Below are 17,533 nucleotides of genomic sequence, written 5' to 3' on the forward strand. Positions count from 1 at the left end.
TTTTATCCTCTTTAAGGTTGTATGTTATGTGTCTCACGCTGTAAACATCTATCTATACTGTACATCTGTGTCTGTGCAATAACACCTGTTGACAAGCTGTGTGAAGAACAACTGACATAGACGAGATAGGAGATAGAGATCGGTGGGTGATAAGAGAAAGAGTGAAAGGACCAGATAAGCAGGTCTCATTCTTCAGGTTTGCCCTCCCTCCCCTCTCTCTCTCTCTCTCTCTCTCCGTCTTCTCTCTTTCTTTCTCCTCCTTCTGTCGCTCTACTCTCTCCCTTTACTTGGGGTTTTATTTGCTCGGTTGCTGCCTGTAAACAGGTGGTTTCCTGTCCTGTTAGCAGGGGGGATGTGGAAGAGAAAGCTGCAGATCAGCAGGAGTAAAGGCTCACGCAGGAACAGCTCAGCTTTGTAAGTCCAAACAAACACAATATGGTGCTTTTAAAAAAAAAAAATATTAATATAGAGTAAAGTGAGTTTGAGTCAGAGAGGATGTTGTTGTCTGAGGCTGGACAGGAAGTGAGATGAGACAGACATGTTTGGGTTGGTTTTTGGGCTTTTGGGCTTTTGTGTGTTTATATGTTTGAGTTTTAATGATCTGAGAGCGTTTAATGTGTCGATTAATTAGTAAAAACATCAATAATAAAGCTGTTATAGTCCACATAACGCTTTAATTTGGGTTAATTTGGGTTAAATGTTGTAACTTTTAGCTTCACCAATGGTTGACAAATCATAAAATATTGCTCAATAGATCAGTTATAATCTATATTAATAGCAAAAACCTTAAGATTCATTGGGAATGCTAAATGTTAGTAAGTCAATATTTAAAGGTTTCAGCTTTATTGTGATTAATAGAGATTAATAAAACCAATTGAAATGTGGTAACTAGTGCATTTATCTGTAATTACCTAAAAACTGCCCTAAAAAGTTTACAATTAACTGCATAATGTTGCTCTTTTTATACTCCTCTTAAACTCAAATAGCTATGAATGTATTATAAATTCCTTATTAGAAGCTTGTTATCCATATACGATGAATTTCATGTTTAATTTTAGACAGATTTCACATTTTTTGCATGTTCAGATGCACCAGCTGTTAGTCTGCACCAGCCATTCATAAAGTGGACTATAACATTATTATTGATTATTTTCTATATTGCAGACCTGTTTCTAGGAACCTGACACACACATTAGGCAAATTAAAGTGTTACCATGGTTACTAAATGATCACAATTATCAGAAGAATTTACCTAATGACCTAAAATGGCTTATAGCTGGTTTATAAAGTGTTAATTATTACTTTAAACCTTTTATTAAGGTGGTGCTGTATCTGAAAACTAACTTTATTATTATTTTATGGTTTATGTTTAAGTTGTTGTGACTCATTCAGAGTTTCAACACAGTAAACTGTTTTATTACCTGCCGTTAAAAACTTCTTCTACCTGTTTAACTGGTGGGTTTTTACCTCCGGGGGCCAAAAGAAGTTCACATCCGGTGACTCACACTTATATTTTCATCATTTTTTAAATTATTGATCCGGGTTCTGATAGTAGAGACAAACATCATAACTCATAAAAAATCAATACTTTTTCTCTGCAGTGAGAGTCAAAAACAAAAATAAACAGTCGGTTTAAGAGCACGACTTCCACTAAATGCTCCTGTGGTTGTTGTCAGCTGTTAAAAAGGATCGATTATAAATCAATAAAGCATTGATTGACGTCTGTTTCTACATCACAGTGGTTAAAAATAAGTGGTTTAAAGATGGTTCGTCACTGGTTTGGTGTCTGAAACCTGAACGAGCTTAGTGTGAAAGCAGAAAGCAGACAGTCACATGTGCTCTAGCTGCAGATAACGTTGCATTGAACAGACCTTTTAATGCTTTAGAGGCTGTTAGGAGAGAAGAGAAGCCAGACTGCAGCCTGATGGTTAATCAATGTCTGCAGAGCTGCTGAATCAGAGCAGACAGAGGATCGGTTCAGTGTGTCTGTGAGAGCTGAAGCATCGGGTTGTTCTGTGTGTGTGTGTGTGTGTGTGTGTGTGTGTGTGTTTACAGGTGCTGCACTGAATGTGTGTATTGTTAATTGTTTCCCCTGCTGTACATTTTGGTGGCTGAGCTGTAGTGTTGTACTGTGAGAGAGAAGCTGACGTAGTGTGAGAGTGAAAATATATGTATGTGTAAGGGGAATGTATGTGTGTGAGAGGGCCAGAATGAATTATGGCTTGTACGGCCCCTCATAGAATGAATTATGGCTCGTACGGCCCCTCATAGAATGCATTATGGCTTGTACGGCCCCTCATATAATGAATTATGGCTTGTACGGCCCCTCATAGAATGAATTATGGCTTGTATGGCCCCTCATACATAGCTTCAGTTTTCATCTACTGGCACTTAAACACCTGCTGGGTTAAAAAGAATAACACTAATCTTAACCCAACAAGGGTATCTGCTAGAGCTCCGCAATATATATCGATGTTATATCGATATCGTGATATGAGACTATAGATATCGTCTTAGATTTTGGATATCGTAATATTGCGCAATATGTCACCAGAGTTGTCTTTTCCTGGTTTTAAAGCTGCATTACAGTAAAATATGTAATTTTCTGAACTCACCAGACTGTTCCAGCTGTTATGTTATTTACTTTTTACCCACTTTGTCATTATATCCACATTACTGATGATTATTTATAGTGTAAATATTTAGTGAAAGCATCGACAGTCATCTCTATAATATTGTTGTAATATCAATATCGAGGTATTTGGTCAAAAATATCGTGATACTTAACATATTTTTGAATTGTTCATCTCGCCAACCCTTATTTATCACTGACTCATGCACATATTAAACAGTAAACGTGGTATAATTGCATCATAGAACAGCCAATAACACACTGATGGTAATCTTAAATACATTTATTTGATATATATATTTTCAGTGATGTATTTAACACATATTATAAAACATTTTCCCTCAAACTTTGCTCAATCCAGAAGCAGAAGAGTGTTTTTTTTTTTTTAACCTTCTCTCTTGTATAATTTGACTTTTATAGCTTGACGTTCTGCACTGCGTCACATCAGATAGTTGCTGTAATGTTCTCAGAAAGGCCACCAACACACTGCATCTGGTGCTTTACTATTAACCTTTAGATGCTTGTTGTTAATATCCAACATTGATTCAGGTGGAGCTGTCAGTCTCCTCCGTCTGTGATGGAGGTGATCGACGTCACACACACACACACACACACACACACACACACACACACACACACACACACTGCCTGAAGGCCTCAATAGGACTCATAATCAATATTTCTGTTGTGTAGGCCTGCAGGAACTGGAAATTGAACAGCTGTAACAAAGCAAAGACTCTAAAAGCTTAAAGGCTGCAATCTACATGATTTTATTACAATGCACGTCATTCATCATTGATTCTACTATACACAAAGATATTCGGTTTTTCTCTTACTGACAACAAATCCTTTAAAAGAGACAGAAAACTAATAAAAACCATCTACTTCAGCAGCAAAGTAAGAGTTTCATTGCATTGTCTGAACCTTCGTGTTTTTACGATGCATATGACAATAAACTTCTTAAATCAGCACATTTTGGAGATGCATGGTTTTTCCTGCTCTATCACTGTGACTGTAAACATCACATTTCTGCATCCTGAGCTCAGATTTACAACCTGAGAACTCAAAGTTGTTCTTTTCTTCTGTTTTAATCCTGCAACTGAAACATTAATATTAATGCGTGCAGAAATCAAACTCAGCAAAATGATGTAATTACATTGATTGAGGAGTTTGTGTGAATGTTGCTCAGTTCCCACGGTAACGAGATATTATGTAATTTAACATTCCCCTTCTGCAGCTTTAACATCTTTTCTTTTTCTTCTCTTTTTCTTTCCAGAGCTGAAAAAACAGAAGTGCTGAGTGACGATCTATTACAGGTACTAATGACTCTGTTTTTATTATGCATGCCATCTCTCTGGGTCTGAATCTCACTTATCATAAAAATGACTTTTACTGAAATGCCTCGAGGCGAAGTTAATAAGCCGAGCGTCCCCACCGCTGTAATTGATCTGATTAATGACGGAGACATCGGCTCCACCCAGCGTAACGTTTAATAATGAAACCAGAGGCTTGTTTAAGTTGAGCAGGTAATGGTGCTGAAGAACAGTAACAGCTCCACCATCAAATCATTACCTGACATTTCTAATTCTTTGAAACCTGTTTATTTGTTTATTGGACACAAATAAATAACGCTCTGCATATATGAGTTTTATTTTTTATCATTTATTAACCTTCGTGTCATCCTCCCGGGTCAAACTGACCTCCTTCCTTCCTTCCTTCCTTCCTTCCTTCCTTCCTTCCTTCCTTCCTTCCTTCCTTCCTTCCTTCCTTCCGTCTGTCCTTCCTCCCTCCCTCCTCTCTTTCTTTCCTCCCCCTACCTTCCTCCCTTCCTTCTTTCCTCTGTCCTTCTTTCCTTCCTTCCTCCCTTCCTCTTTTCCTTTCTCCCTCCCTCTCTCCTTCCTTCTTTCCTCCCTCCTTCCCTCCCTCCCTCCCTCCCTCCCTCCCTCCCTCCCTCCCTCCCTCCCTCCCTCCCTCCCTCCCTCCCTCCCTCCTACCTTCATTCTTTCTTTCCTTCCTTCCTTCCTTCCTTCCTCTGTCCTTCTTTCCTTCCTTCCTCCCTTCATCTTTTCCTTTCTCCCTCCCCCTCCCTCCTTCGTTCCTTCCCTCTTTCTTCCTTTCCTTCCTCCCTTCCTTCTTTCCTTTCCTCCCTTCCTTCCTCCATCCTTCCTTCCCTCTTTCCTTCCTCCCTCCTTTCCTTCCTTCTTCCTCCCTTCCTTCCTTGACTCGAGGACAACAGGAGGGTTAAATGCCTCCACATGCATGTCTGTATCTGCTATGATCTGTGTATGAGCATAAATGTGTTGCATGGTATACAGCTTGTGTATTCTCACTGAAGCTCATCCCTCTTTTTTCCTCTGTCTTTCTCTGTGTGTGTGTGTGTGTGTGTGTGTGTGTGTGTGTGTATCAGGTGGAGAAACGTCTGGAGCTGGTCAAGCAGGTGTCCCACAGCACACACAAGAAGCTGACCGCCTGTCTGCAGGGCCAGCAGGGCGTAGACGTGGACAAGAAGTCTGTCAGGTCTCCCTCGGTGAGAAGAAACCCCCCCCCCCCCCCCCCACCCTGAAAACACTGCTACTGTTTGCTCTTTGGGTTTATTGCCTTAGATAAGTGATCACATGGAAGATAAGATTAGATAATAGGGAAGTTTACAGTGTTGCAGCAGCAAAAATAAGAAGAAGAGTAAATAATAAGTTAGTTAACAAGCAATAAAAATAGTAATATTATGTATAAGAGGAATATTGGTGATGTAAATGTAGATAATGTGATCTGATCTGAAGCATTTTGCAAGCTTAATGTTTATTGTCTGCCTTATAATGATAAGTCAGGTTCCTAAATGAACACTACAGCTGGTTTTAATAGCTGTAATCATCCTTCCTGTTCATACTGGGTCCTCGTTTTGAGCAAAAATATATTTAAAAGTTTATTTGATGAAGAGTAAGTTCATATAAATAGTCATGTTTTATAGCTCTAGGTGCAAAAAGGATCAATTAAAGGTGTTGTTTGTTAGGAGATGTTTCAATAATACTTGGTATCTTTATATTTTGGTTGATCCCTTATTGATACCCAGCTTTAGTTACATCATCATCCTCCTCCTACATGAATAAACTCACAGCTGGATGAAACTAAAACCATGCTGGGAAATCAGTCAATCACTCAAACTTTGCTTTTCAGACACAGTTAATATAGTTTTAAAATGCTTCAACAAAGCTGATAATAAAACAGAACAAGTGACAACATGAAGAAAAGGAATAAAAAATGATGAGAGAACAAAATAAAGAACAAAATCTAAGACCAATACCAACATTTAAATAAAATAAAAAAGACAAAAGAGAGAGAGAATAAGTTTATTAAAAGTAGTAAAAAAAGTAAAATAAAATAAAAAGAGACATAAAGTTTAATAAAAGCAAGACTTAAACTAGGTTAAAAAAAGAGATTAAAAGACAAAAGAAACATTTTAGAATGATAATAAAATAGCGTAAAATAAAGTAGAGTTTTAAACATCAAAACAAATTGAATGAAATAGAATAAACAAAAGGAGAGGAGCACCAGAGAAATACAATCATTTTAAATAGTTAAATAACTGTAATTATAAATACTGTGTCTCCTGGATCACAGTACAGCAGAAATCAAATGTTGTGTGTTTATGTGCATTACAGTGTGTGTGTGTGTGTGTGTGTGTGATTCATTTGATTTGTTTATTACAGTTTATTGAGTGTTAAAATGACACATCCTGCACCGTCGCCTCTGATTCATCCACTGTGTTTGTGTGTTTGTGTGTTTGTGTGTGTGTGTGTGTGTGTGTGTGTGTGTGTGTGTGTGTGGTGTGTGTGTGTGTGTGTGTGTGTGTGTGTGTTTTATTATTTCTGTTTTAGAAGAAGCTTCCTCTTACAACACTAGCACAATGTATGGTGGAGGGAGCGGCGGTGCTCGGGGACGAGTCTCTACTAGGGTGAGTACACACACACACACACACACACACACACACACACACACACAGTAATCTATTCAATCATTGATTACCTGAAGCATTGGCAGCGTCTCAGAGCTGATGAAGTCTTATCTTCTGCTGTGAGATATGAACGTCTTTTATTTTCCTTCTATTGAACCTTGATGGATGAAAATAAGCCTCCGAGCTATTCTGACTTTTTATTTTTATATAAGCAGTCAAAGCCACGGGAGAGCTGCTGTTGAATAAAATCAATCTATCAGTCTAGTTTTTGATGTTGTTGTTTTTTAAATCTTTTATTTAATCAGGAAAGCAATGAGACCTCCTGTTCACTATAAAATGCCACATTTTGATTTATTGAGCTTTACATTTTCACATCCTATAAAAGAAAAAACTGAATAAATCAGGATTTTTGCTTCTCTTTCTTCACTTTGTCCCAAAAGAGGAGCAGCAGCACATTTCACTGTCTGATGATGATGATGATAATAATAATAATAATAATAATAATAATAATAATAATAATAATAATAATAATAATAATAACAGTTTATAGTCTGTCTGAAGCATCTGATAATAGACTCGTCTCTGTAATCCAGCTTCTTAACCCTCCTGTTGTCTACGAGTGAAGGAAGGAAGGAAGAGAGGATGGTAGGGAGGAAAAGAGGAAGGAAAGGAGGAAGGAAGGGTAGGGAGGGAGGGAGGGAGGGAGGGAGGGAGGAAAAATGGAAGGAGGGATGGAGAAAGGACAAGAGGAAGGCAGGAAGGAAGCAAGGAAAGAAGGACAAAGGAAAGAAGGAAGGGAGGAAGGTACGGGGGAGGAAAGAAAGAGAGAAGGAGGTAACCTAAGGCTAACCCTTACTTCCTTCCATCCCTCCTTACTCCTTTCCTTCCTTCCTTCCTTCCTCCTCCCTCCCTCCCTCCCTCCCTCCCTCCCTCCTTACTCCTTTCCTTCCTTCCTTCCTTCCTTCCTTCCTTCCTTCCTTCCTTTCTTCCTTCCTTCCTTCCATCCGTCCTTCCTCCTTTCCTTCCTTCCTTCCTTCCTTCTTTCCTTCCTCCCTCCTTCTTTACTCATTTCCTTCATTCCTTCCTTCCTTCCTTCCTTCCTTCCTTCCTCCCTTCTTCCTTTCCTTCCTTGACCAGAGGACAACAGGAGGGTTAAACTATTCAGAGTCTATTATATAAGGAGAAGTGAAGGGGTTAATAATTGATTGATTTTAGACACAGTCATATTTTTGAGCAGAGCAAAGCTTTAAAAATCTATTTTTTTAAAAGCTAAATATTGACGTCTGAGTGACAGGGAGGAAAAAAAAGTCATTATATTATTTTTTTACTCCTTTGCCACTCTGCAATATCTCCTGCAGATAAAATCATCGGAGTGTTTTTCTCTTGGCTTCGGGTTCCCATACTTACTGAAATTGAAAAAAACAACAACAAAAAACAGGAAATTAACCAATTTGAGAATAAAAGCTGTCAGTTTGATGCTGCTGTTTATTCCTCCAGAGAGTTTCAGGGTGTTGCATCATCTCGCTGCATTCATTCATACAGTATTCATCACATCAGGTTTAGTTTGTTTGTTGTAGGGTTTGGTGAGAAAAGTGCATGGATGTTAGAGTTTAAACATAGTGACACATGTGTTTCCTCTCGTTTCCGGTTTTGCAGGAAGATGCTGAAGCTCTGCGGAGAGACGCAGGAGAAACTGGCTCAGGAGCTCATCCTGTTCGAAGTCACCATCGAGAGAGACGTCGTGGAGCCTCTGTACGACCTGGCAGAGGTACGATGTGTGATTAATGGACTCTGGTAGAAGTTAACAGCAATAACACATTATAGTTGCTTCATTAGAGAAAAGGCACCAAACTGTACTTTACTCCCTGTGTGTCTTCTTAATTTATGAGAGTCGATGTTATTTAACCCTCCTGTTGTTCTCGAGTCAAGGAAGGAAGGGAGGAAGAAGGAAGGAAGGGAGGGAGGAAGGAAGGAAGGGAGGAAAAGGGAGGAAGAAGGAAGGAAGGAGGGAGGAAGGAAAGAAGGAAGGATGGGAGGAAGGAAGGAAGGAAGGAAGGAAGGAAGGAAGGAAGGAAGGAAGGAAGGAAGGAAGGAAGGAAAGTAGGAAGGAAGGAAGGTAGGAGGGAGGGAGAAAGGAAAGAGGAAGGGAGGAAGGTGGGGGGAGGAAAGAAAGAGAGAAGGAGGGAGGGAGGAAGGAGGAAAGGAAAGAAGGATGGAGGAAGGAAATAAGGAAGGGAGGAAAGAGAGAGGAAGGAAAGAAAGAGAGAAGGAGGGAGGGAGCAAGGACAGACGGAAGGAAGGAAGGGAGGAAGAAGGAAGGAAAGGAGTGAGGAAGGAAAGAAGGAAGGAAGGGAGGAAGAAAGAGGGAAGAAGGAAGGAAGGGATGAAGAAGGAAGGAAGGAGGGAAGGAAGGAAGGAACGCAGGATGGAGGAAAGAAGGGAGGAAGGAAGGTAGGAGGGAGGGAGAAAGGAAAAGAGGAAGGGAGGAAGGTGGGGGAGGAAAGAAAGAGAGAAGGAGGGAGGGAGGAAGGAGGAAAGGAAAGAAGGACGGAGGGGAGGAAGAGGAAGAAAGGGGGATGGAGGAAGGAAAGAAGGAAGGGATGAAGGAAAGAAAGAGAGAAGGAGGGAGGGAGGAAGGACAGACGGAAGGAAGGAAGGGAGGAAAGAAGGAACAGTCAAAACAGACGGGATCAATTTGGAGGACGACACAAAGGTTAACCCTTCCTCCTTCCTTCCTTCCTAAGACCTAAGATCAGCTGTTAGGGTAAATGTTCCCATTAAGCACCAAAATCTAAGTCCAGCTGTTTTTCATGGATACTGACATGATTTATAAGGGAGATCATTTCTTATAAAGCAACATTTATCTCTCATTTGAAAATGTATTCATTAGTTCATGTATATGTTAGAATATAAAATAAAGATATTTGATGAATAAAGTGGGTTTAATTGGTACTGTGACTCCATTTAAGCCCATGTGTGCTCCAAATAAGCCCACATCATGATTTATTTACTAAATATATAAAATAAATATTGATTTTAAAGAATTAAAAACAGCAATATATGTATTCAGTAACATGTTAAATATTAAAAAATGAGGAAAAAACCCTCCTGAGTAAAAGTCTTAAAGGTCTGACTTCAGATCAGCAGAGCTTCTTCTACATGTGTCTAATGTAGGAGATAAATGGGATTCGTTCTGATTAGTCTGTAAATTAGCCAGTAAACTAATCTTCATGAGACCAGGTAATTAAAGCCTTTTAACAATGAAGAGTCTGTTTCCTTCTTTCACACCAAACAGAAACAACAGACTGAAGTGTAAACTCTCTGCTCTCTCTCCTCTTCCTCAGGTGGAAATCCCAAATATCCAGAAACAAAGGAAACATTTAGCAAAACTGGTCCTGGACATGGACTCTGCACGCACACGGTGAGAGTGTTACTGCGTGTGTGTGTGTGTGTGTGTGTGTGTGTGTGTGTGTGTGTGTGTGTGTGTGTGTGTGAGAAACAGACTTGGCTGTGATGTGAGAAATCCCATCTGCTGTGAATGGACTGGTCCCGGTGCTTCCCACGATGCTTCCCACTGAATGTTACTGGGATTTGATGGCACACTGAGAAGTTTTAACCATTTCTGTGTGGATACAGTGTGAAAACCTCACCTAAAGCTTGAGGTTTCCTTTTCATTCTGCTTAAATACAGAAGTACAAATTCAAACTGAATTGACGCAGGACGAATACTAAAGGAAGTGAGTTTATTTATTTATGTTAATGTTGTGAAATATGAGAATGTTTTGTGATATAAGAAGATAAAGAGAGAAATATAATAATGTCATAATGAGAAACTATCGTGCTGGCAGCAAAATAGTGTCTGCTGAAACTTAACGGATAAAACATGTTAATAAGGAAACTTATAGCAATAAGAAGAGAGAAATATTACATAAAGCAAAAGTTCATCCTTTAACCTTCCTGTCGTCCTCCTGGGTCAAAATGATCCCGTCTGTGTTTCTTCTTTCCTCTCTCCCTCCTTCTATCCTTCTTTCCTTCCTCTCTCTTTCCTCCCTTCCTTTTTTCCTTCCATCCTTCCTTCCTCCCTCCCTCCTTCTTTCCTTCCCTCCTTCTTTCCTCCCTCCCTCCTTCTCTCTTTCTTTCCTTCCTCTCTCTTTCCTCCCTTCCTTCTTTCCTTCCTCCATCCCCCTTTCTTCCTTCCTTCTGTCCTTCCTTCCTCCCTCCCTCCTTCTTTCCTTCCCTCCTTCTTTCCTTCCTCCCTTCCTTCCTTTCCTTCCTCCCTTCCTTCTTTCCTCTGTCATTCTTTCCTTCCTTCATCTTTTCCTTTCTCCCTCCTTCTTTCCTCCCTTCCTTCCTTTCCTTCCTCCCTTCCTTCTTTCCTCCGTCCTTCATTCCTTCCTTTCCTTCCTCCCTTACTTCTTTCCTTTCCTCCCTTCCTTCCTTTCCTTCCTCCCTTCCTTCTTTCCTCTGTCATTCTTTCCTTCCTTCCTCTTTTCCTTTCTCCCTCCTTCTTTCCTCCCTCCCTCCTACCCTCCTACCTTCCTTCCTTCCTTCTTTCCTCCGTCCTTCCTTCTTCCTCCCTTCCTTCCTTCTTCCTCCCTTCCTTCCTTGACTCGAGGACAACAGGAGGGTTAATAAAGTTTTTTACCCTGTTAGTAGATGAATATATCCAGTATGTGAGTGATATGAGGAGCAGAGTGTGTTTGGTTGGATGTACACAGCGCTGCTCTTCACTATAAGCTCTCACACTGAGCTCATCCTGCTGTTAGACTCAATCTTCACAGACTCCGAGGGTTCAAACACCACAGACCTCCGACTGCTTCATGCTTCATGCTCAGACTCAACCTGTGAACCATTAACACTCAGCGCTAAGCATTATGAATGTTTCCTCTCGCTGTAGATCTGCACCCAGAAGCTGATTATAGGTGTGACATCACTGCTCATCTCAGACTCTGAAGGAGATTAACACTTAATTTAAGAAAGAAGGGACGGACAGAAGGAAGGAGGGAAGAAAAGAGGGAAGGGAGAGAGGAAGGGAAGAAAAAAGGAAGGAAGGAAAGATGGATGGAAAGGAGGAAGGAAGGAAAGAGAGAGGGAAGAAAGAAAGGACGGACAGAATGACAGAAGGAAGAAAGGGAGGAAGGAAAGATGGAAGAAAGGGAGAAGGAAAAGTGGAAGGGGGGGAAGAAAAGAGGGAAGGGAGAGAGGAAGGGAAGAAAAAAGGAAGGAAGGAAAGATGGATGGAAAGGTGGAAGGAAGGAAAGAGAGAGGGAAGAAAGAAAGGACGGACAGAATGAAAGAAGGAAGAAAGGGAGGAAGGATAGATGCAAGAAAGGGAGAAGGAAACATGGAAGGAAGGAGGGAAGAAAAGAGGGAAGGGAGAGAGGAAGGGAAGAAAAAAGGAAGGAAGGAAAGATGGATGGAAAGGAGGAAGGAAGGAAAGAGAGAGGGAAGAAAGAAAGGACGGACAGAATGAAGGAAGGAAGAAAGGGAGGAAGGACAGATGCAAGAAAGGGAGAAGGAAACATGGAAGGAAGGAGGGAAGAAAAGAGGGGAGGGAGGAAGGAAAGATGGATGGAAATGACGAAGGAAGGAAAAGAGAGAAAGAAGGAAGGAAGGAAAGAGAGAGGGAAGAAAGAAGGGACGGACAGAATGAAGGAAGGAAGAAAGGGAGGAAGGACAGATGGAAGAAAGGGAGAAGGAACAATGGAAGGAAGGAGGGAAGGAAAGAAGGAAGGAAGGAAAGAGAGAGGGAAGAAAGAAGGGACGGACAGAATGAAGGAAGGAAGAAAGGGAGGAAGGACAGATGGAAGAAAGGGAGAAGGAACAATGGAAGGAAGGAGGGAAGGAAAGAAGGAAGGAAGGAAAAAAGAGGTTCCTGTAGCATTATGAAGGTTTCCTCTCACTGTAGATCTGCACCCAGAAGCTGATTATAGGTGTGACATCACTGCTCATCTCAGACTCTGAAGGAGATTAACACTTAATTTAAGAAAGAAGGGACGGACAGAAGGAAGGAGGGAAGAAAAGAGGGAAGGGAGAGAGGAAGGGAAGAAAAAAGGAAGGAAGGAAAGATGGATGGAAAGGAGGAAGGAAGGAAAGAGAGAGGGAAGAAAGAAAGGACGGACAGAATGACAGAAGGAAGAAAGGGAGGAAGGAAAGATGGAAGAAAGGGAGAAGGAAAAGTGGAAGGGGGGGAAGAAAAGAGGGAAGGGAGAGAGGAAGGGAAGAAAAAAGGAAGGAAGGAAAGATGGATGGAAAGGTGGAAGGAAGGAAAGAGAGAGGGAAGAAAGAAAGGACGGACAGAATGAAAGAAGGAAGAAAGGGAGGAAGGATAGATGCAAGAAAGGGAGAAGGAAACATGGAAGGAAGGAGGGAAGAAAAGAGGGAAGGGAGAGAGGAAGGGAAGAAAAAAGGAAGGAAGGAAAGATGGATGGAAAGGAGGAAGGAAGGAAAGAGAGAGGGAAGAAAGAAAGGACGGACAGAATGAAGGAAGGAAGAAAGGGAGGAAGGACAGATGCAAGAAAGGGAGAAGGAAACATGGAAGGAAGGAGGGAAGAAAAGAGGGGAGGGAGGAAGGAAAGATGGATGGAAATGACGAAGGAAGGAAAAGAGAGAAAGAAGGAAGGAAGGAAAGAGAGAGGGAAGAAAGAAGGGACGGACAGAATGAAGGAAGGAAGAAAGGGAGGAAGGACAGATGGAAGAAAGGGAGAAGGAACAATGGAAGGAAGGAGGGAAGGAAAGAAGGAAGGAAGGAAAAAAGAGGTTCCTGCAACATTATGAAGGTTTCCTCTCGCTGTAGATCTGCACCCAGAAGCTGATTATAGGTGTGACATCACTGCTCATCTCAGACTCTGAAGGAGATTAACACTTAATTTAATGTCAGATTTGATGCACCAGAAGAAGAAATATTCAGATTTTTTTTAGTGCAGAGGATGAGTAGAATACTGAATCCTACACTTCCCATAATGTCCGCTTCTTTCACTTTACATTTATATGACAGTCGGTCATTTCAAAGAAGCTTTTATGAGAAGGAGCAGCAGACTGAAGCGTTCTGTGTTCGTTTCTTCAAAGTAAAATAAGAAATAGAGCCGAGTGCTGCTGAGTGGTGACTGCACACATCATCTTCAGATGGAAGAAAGGGAGGAAGAGGAAATGGAAGGAAGGAGGGAATGAAAGGAGGAAGGAAGGAAAAATGGAAGGAAGAAGGGGAAGGAAAGAAGGAAGGAAGGGAGAAGGACAGATGGAAGAAAGGGAGAAGGAAAAATGGAAGGGAGGAGGGAATGAAAGGAGGAAGGAAGGAAAAAAGAGAAGGAAGGAAGGAAGGAAGCACGGGAGGAAAGAAGGAAGGAAGGAGGGAAGTAAGGAAAGAGAGAGGGAAGAAAGAAGGGATGGACAGAATGAAGGAAGGAAGAAAGGGAGGAAGGACAGATGGAAGAAAGGGAGAAGGAAAAATGGAAGGGAGGGAAGTAAGGAAAGAGAGAAGGGAGGGAAGAAGGAAAGAAGGAAGGAAAGATGGATGGAAAGGAGGAAAGAAAGGAAAAGAGAGAAAGAAGGAAGGAAGGAATGAGGGAGGGAAGAAAAGTGGGATGGGAGGGAGGAAGGAAAGAAGGAAGGAATGAAGAAAGAGAGGAAGGAAATATGGAATGAAAGGAGGAAGGAAGGAAAAGAGAGAAGCAAGGAAGAAAGGAAGGAGGGACATTAATGAATGCTCTTCAGCTCTGAGGAGAAACTCTCGTCCTTAAGGCTTAAAGAGGAGCCGCTGCTCCATCAGTGACCTGCAGCTTCTCGTTTATGGGTCAAACAGCTGTTACCTGTTCATCCCTGTTCAGCCGCTCCGCTTTCATACTTCAACCATCTGGAGATGAACAGAAAGCCCCAAAGCACACAGCCGGAGCCTAATCCCAAAAATTGGACGGTGCACGACTGCGTAGCCATGACAACCTGCAGAGCTTACACTGCTGTAACACATGAGAGGGGGCGGCAGTGATGATGATGATGATGATGATGATGATGATGATGATGATGATGATGTCTCTTTTGGCTCATGCATCCTCATGCAGGCAGATTTTTGCAGGATTTTTGTAAATATTTGCAGCCTAAACCTCTGAGCCCATGTTTTCACAGCCTTGGTAGTAATCTGATCTGATAGAAGAGAAACCCATGAATGTGGGTCAGTGACAAAAAGGAGATGGCAAGATGGTCAATTCAAAAATATGTTAAATAGTTTTAAAAGCAGCATCAGGTTTGTTAAAATGTACATTTAGTATTTTTGTTGGTTTTATATCATTTGAAATGACATTTGCACCATTTTTTACCAAAAGTAAGACTGAATGCTCCTGAAAATGTCAAATGGTGTAACCACAAAAAAATTATACATATTACATATTTTATCCAACAAGAAAGAAAGAAAGAAAAGAGAAAGAACAAGAAGGAGAGAGAAAGAAAGAAGGCAGAGGAAGACGAGAAAGAAAGAAAGAAAGAAAGAAAGAAAGAAAGAAAGAAAGAAAGAAAGAAAGAAAGCGGTGGAAGATGAGAAACATGAGAAAGAAAGAAAGAAGGAAGGAAGGAAAGAGGGAGGAAAGGAAGAAAGAAAGCAGAAGGAGATAAAGAAAGATAGAAAGAAAGAAAGTGGAGGAAGAAAAAAAAAGAAAGATAGAAAGAAAGTGGAGGAAGAAGAGAAGGAAAGCAGAGGAAGAGGAGAAAGAAAGAAAGAAAAGAAGAAAGAAAGCGGAAGGAGAGAAAGAAAGATATAAAGAAAGAAAGTGGAGGAAGAGGAGAAAGAAACAAAGAAAGCAGAGGAAGAAGAGAAAGAAAGAAAGAAAGCAGAGGAAGAGGAGAAAGAAAGAAAGAAAAGAAGAAAGAAAGCGGAAGGAGAGAAAGAAAGAAGTGGAGGAAGAGGAGAAAGAAAGAAAGAAAGCAGAGGAAGAAGAGAAAGAAACAAAGAAACAAAGAAAGCGGAAGGAGAAGAGAAAGAAAGAAAGAAAAAGGAGGAAGAGAAAGCAGCAGGTTCCTGATCTCCATGGTTACCAGACTAAATGTAATACTTAGAACAATTGTATTCCATTACCTTTATTTAATATAAAGTTATAATGTAAGATCATGCCAAACTAGTTGATATGGTGATTTATTGACAATTTACTGTTTTTAAGCAAGTTGAATTATTTGGTACAAAGTTTTTATGGTTACACCACTTAGACATTTTCACCATAATCCTCTAATATATTCTCTCTAAATGGATTAAAAGCAGAAATTTGATGCTGGGTCCACAAAAAAAGAATGTGTGCAAATTATTCATACGTTTATTTTCACATTTTAACCCTTTAAATTTAAACTAAACCACATGGACATTAAACAAAAACAACCTTATTGACCCTTATACGTTCAAAATAAGTGAGAAATAACTTTGATTAAAGGTGGAAGAAGATTTTGTGGCTCTCATGTTTTTATTAATCTATTCAAACAACCACATAAGTCAGAGCTGAATAAGATGTTTACTTTTAACCTTCGTGTCGTCCTCCCGGGTCAAATTGACCCCGTCTGTTTTGAATGTTCCTTCTTTCCTCCCTTCCTTCCTTCTGTCTGTCCTTCCTCCCTCCCTCCTTCTCTCTTTCTTTCCTCCCCCTACCTTTCTTCTTTCCTCTGTCCTTCTTTCCTTCCTTTCTCCCTTCCTCTGTTCCTTTCTCCCTCCCTCCCTCTTTCCTTCTTTCCTCCCTCCCTCCTACCTTCCCTCCTTCCTTCCTTCCTTTCCTCCCTCCCTCCTACCTTCCTTCCTTCCTTCCTTCCTTCCTTCCTTTCCTTTCCTTTCCTTCCTCCCTCCTACCTTCCTTCCTTTCCTTTCCTTCCTCCCTTCCTTCTTTCCTCCCTCTCTCCTTCTCTCTTTCTTTCCACCCCCCTAGCTTCCTTCCTTCCTTCTTTTCTCTGTCCTTCTTTCCTTCCTTTCCTTCCTCCCTCCTACCTTCCTTTCCGTCCTTCCATCCTTCCTTCCTTCCTTTCCTTCCTCCCTTCCTTCCTTTCCTTCCTTCTTCCTCCCTTCCTTCCTTGAGGACAACAGGAGGGTTAAATTGCACACTTTTGGACGGGAGTGAAAACCTCTTAAAACATACAATCACCTCCGTCTTCAGTGCTATTATGAGCAGTGACGTGAAGAAATACACTTTTCCTCCCTGCAGTCAGTCCAGTCTGTCGGTTCCTGTTTTTTTTTTTGTGACCCAAATCTGAGAGCATTTTTCCCATCATGCTGCTGTGTGCTGAGCTCCTCTGGCAGCGCTGCGTATTATCTCCTCTCAGACCGCTCCGCTCCGACAGAAAGTCTGACAGACAGAGCGTGAGAGAGAGGGAGAGAGTTTGATAGAGAGAATTAAAAAGAGGAGCACAGCTTAAGTTGAATGAATGAGGGTATAGTGATCGTCCAGCGTTGGCATTTTATCTGTCGGAGGCTTAAATAATCCAAAAAAGCAGTTTGTTCTGTTTGTTGTGTTGTTTGAGGAACAAAAAGCTGCTGAAAGTCATGCAAACTCTCTCTCTTTTTTTTCTTCCCTCAAGCATTTTCATTTCATATCAATACTGAAAAAAGTATTATCTTCTTTTTGCAGGTTTTATCAGTCCGGCAAGTCTTCAGGATTGTCCAGTAACCTGCAGCCAACAGGAGGAAAGGCCGACCACCTCAGGGAAGAGATGGAGGAGGCAGCCAACCGCATGGAGATCTGTCGAGTCAGTCATCACCTTCCCCCCCCCCCCCCCCCCCCCCCAATAAATAAACAGTTTATATCCATAAAGCTGCACGATGTAGGGCATCCAAACTGCTGCTATTTCATTACTTGAAACAGCATTATATATTCAATGAATATGGTGTGTATAGAAGCACAGAGCACTGCTGATATAGCATAAAAATAGCAAAATATGACCAAAGATAAAAGAAAATAACAACAAATTAATGCAATGACATCATATAATCAC

At 41.0% G+C, this 17,533-nt stretch overlaps 1 protein-coding gene across 1 annotated transcript; it reads left to right on the forward strand.

Moving 5' to 3' along the window:
* Positions 1-352: 352 nt before the first annotated feature.
* Positions 353-17,287, forward strand: LOC133976827 (rho GTPase-activating protein 44-like; the record flags this gene model as incomplete). Its single annotated transcript, XM_062415025.1, has 7 exons — positions 353-414; positions 3,909-3,948; positions 5,040-5,144; positions 6,505-6,581; positions 8,238-8,349; positions 9,926-10,002; positions 17,170-17,287. Coding segments are annotated over exons 1-7 (591 nt in total), but the record flags the coding sequence as incomplete, so codon positions are not given.
* Positions 17,288-17,533: the final 246 nt, after the last annotated feature.

This window comes from Scomber scombrus, unplaced genomic scaffold (assembly GCF_963691925.1).
Source record: "Scomber scombrus unplaced genomic scaffold, fScoSco1.1 SCAFFOLD_361, whole genome shotgun sequence".
In the NCBI taxonomy this organism is placed as follows: Eukaryota; Metazoa; Chordata; class Actinopteri; order Scombriformes; family Scombridae; genus Scomber; species Scomber scombrus.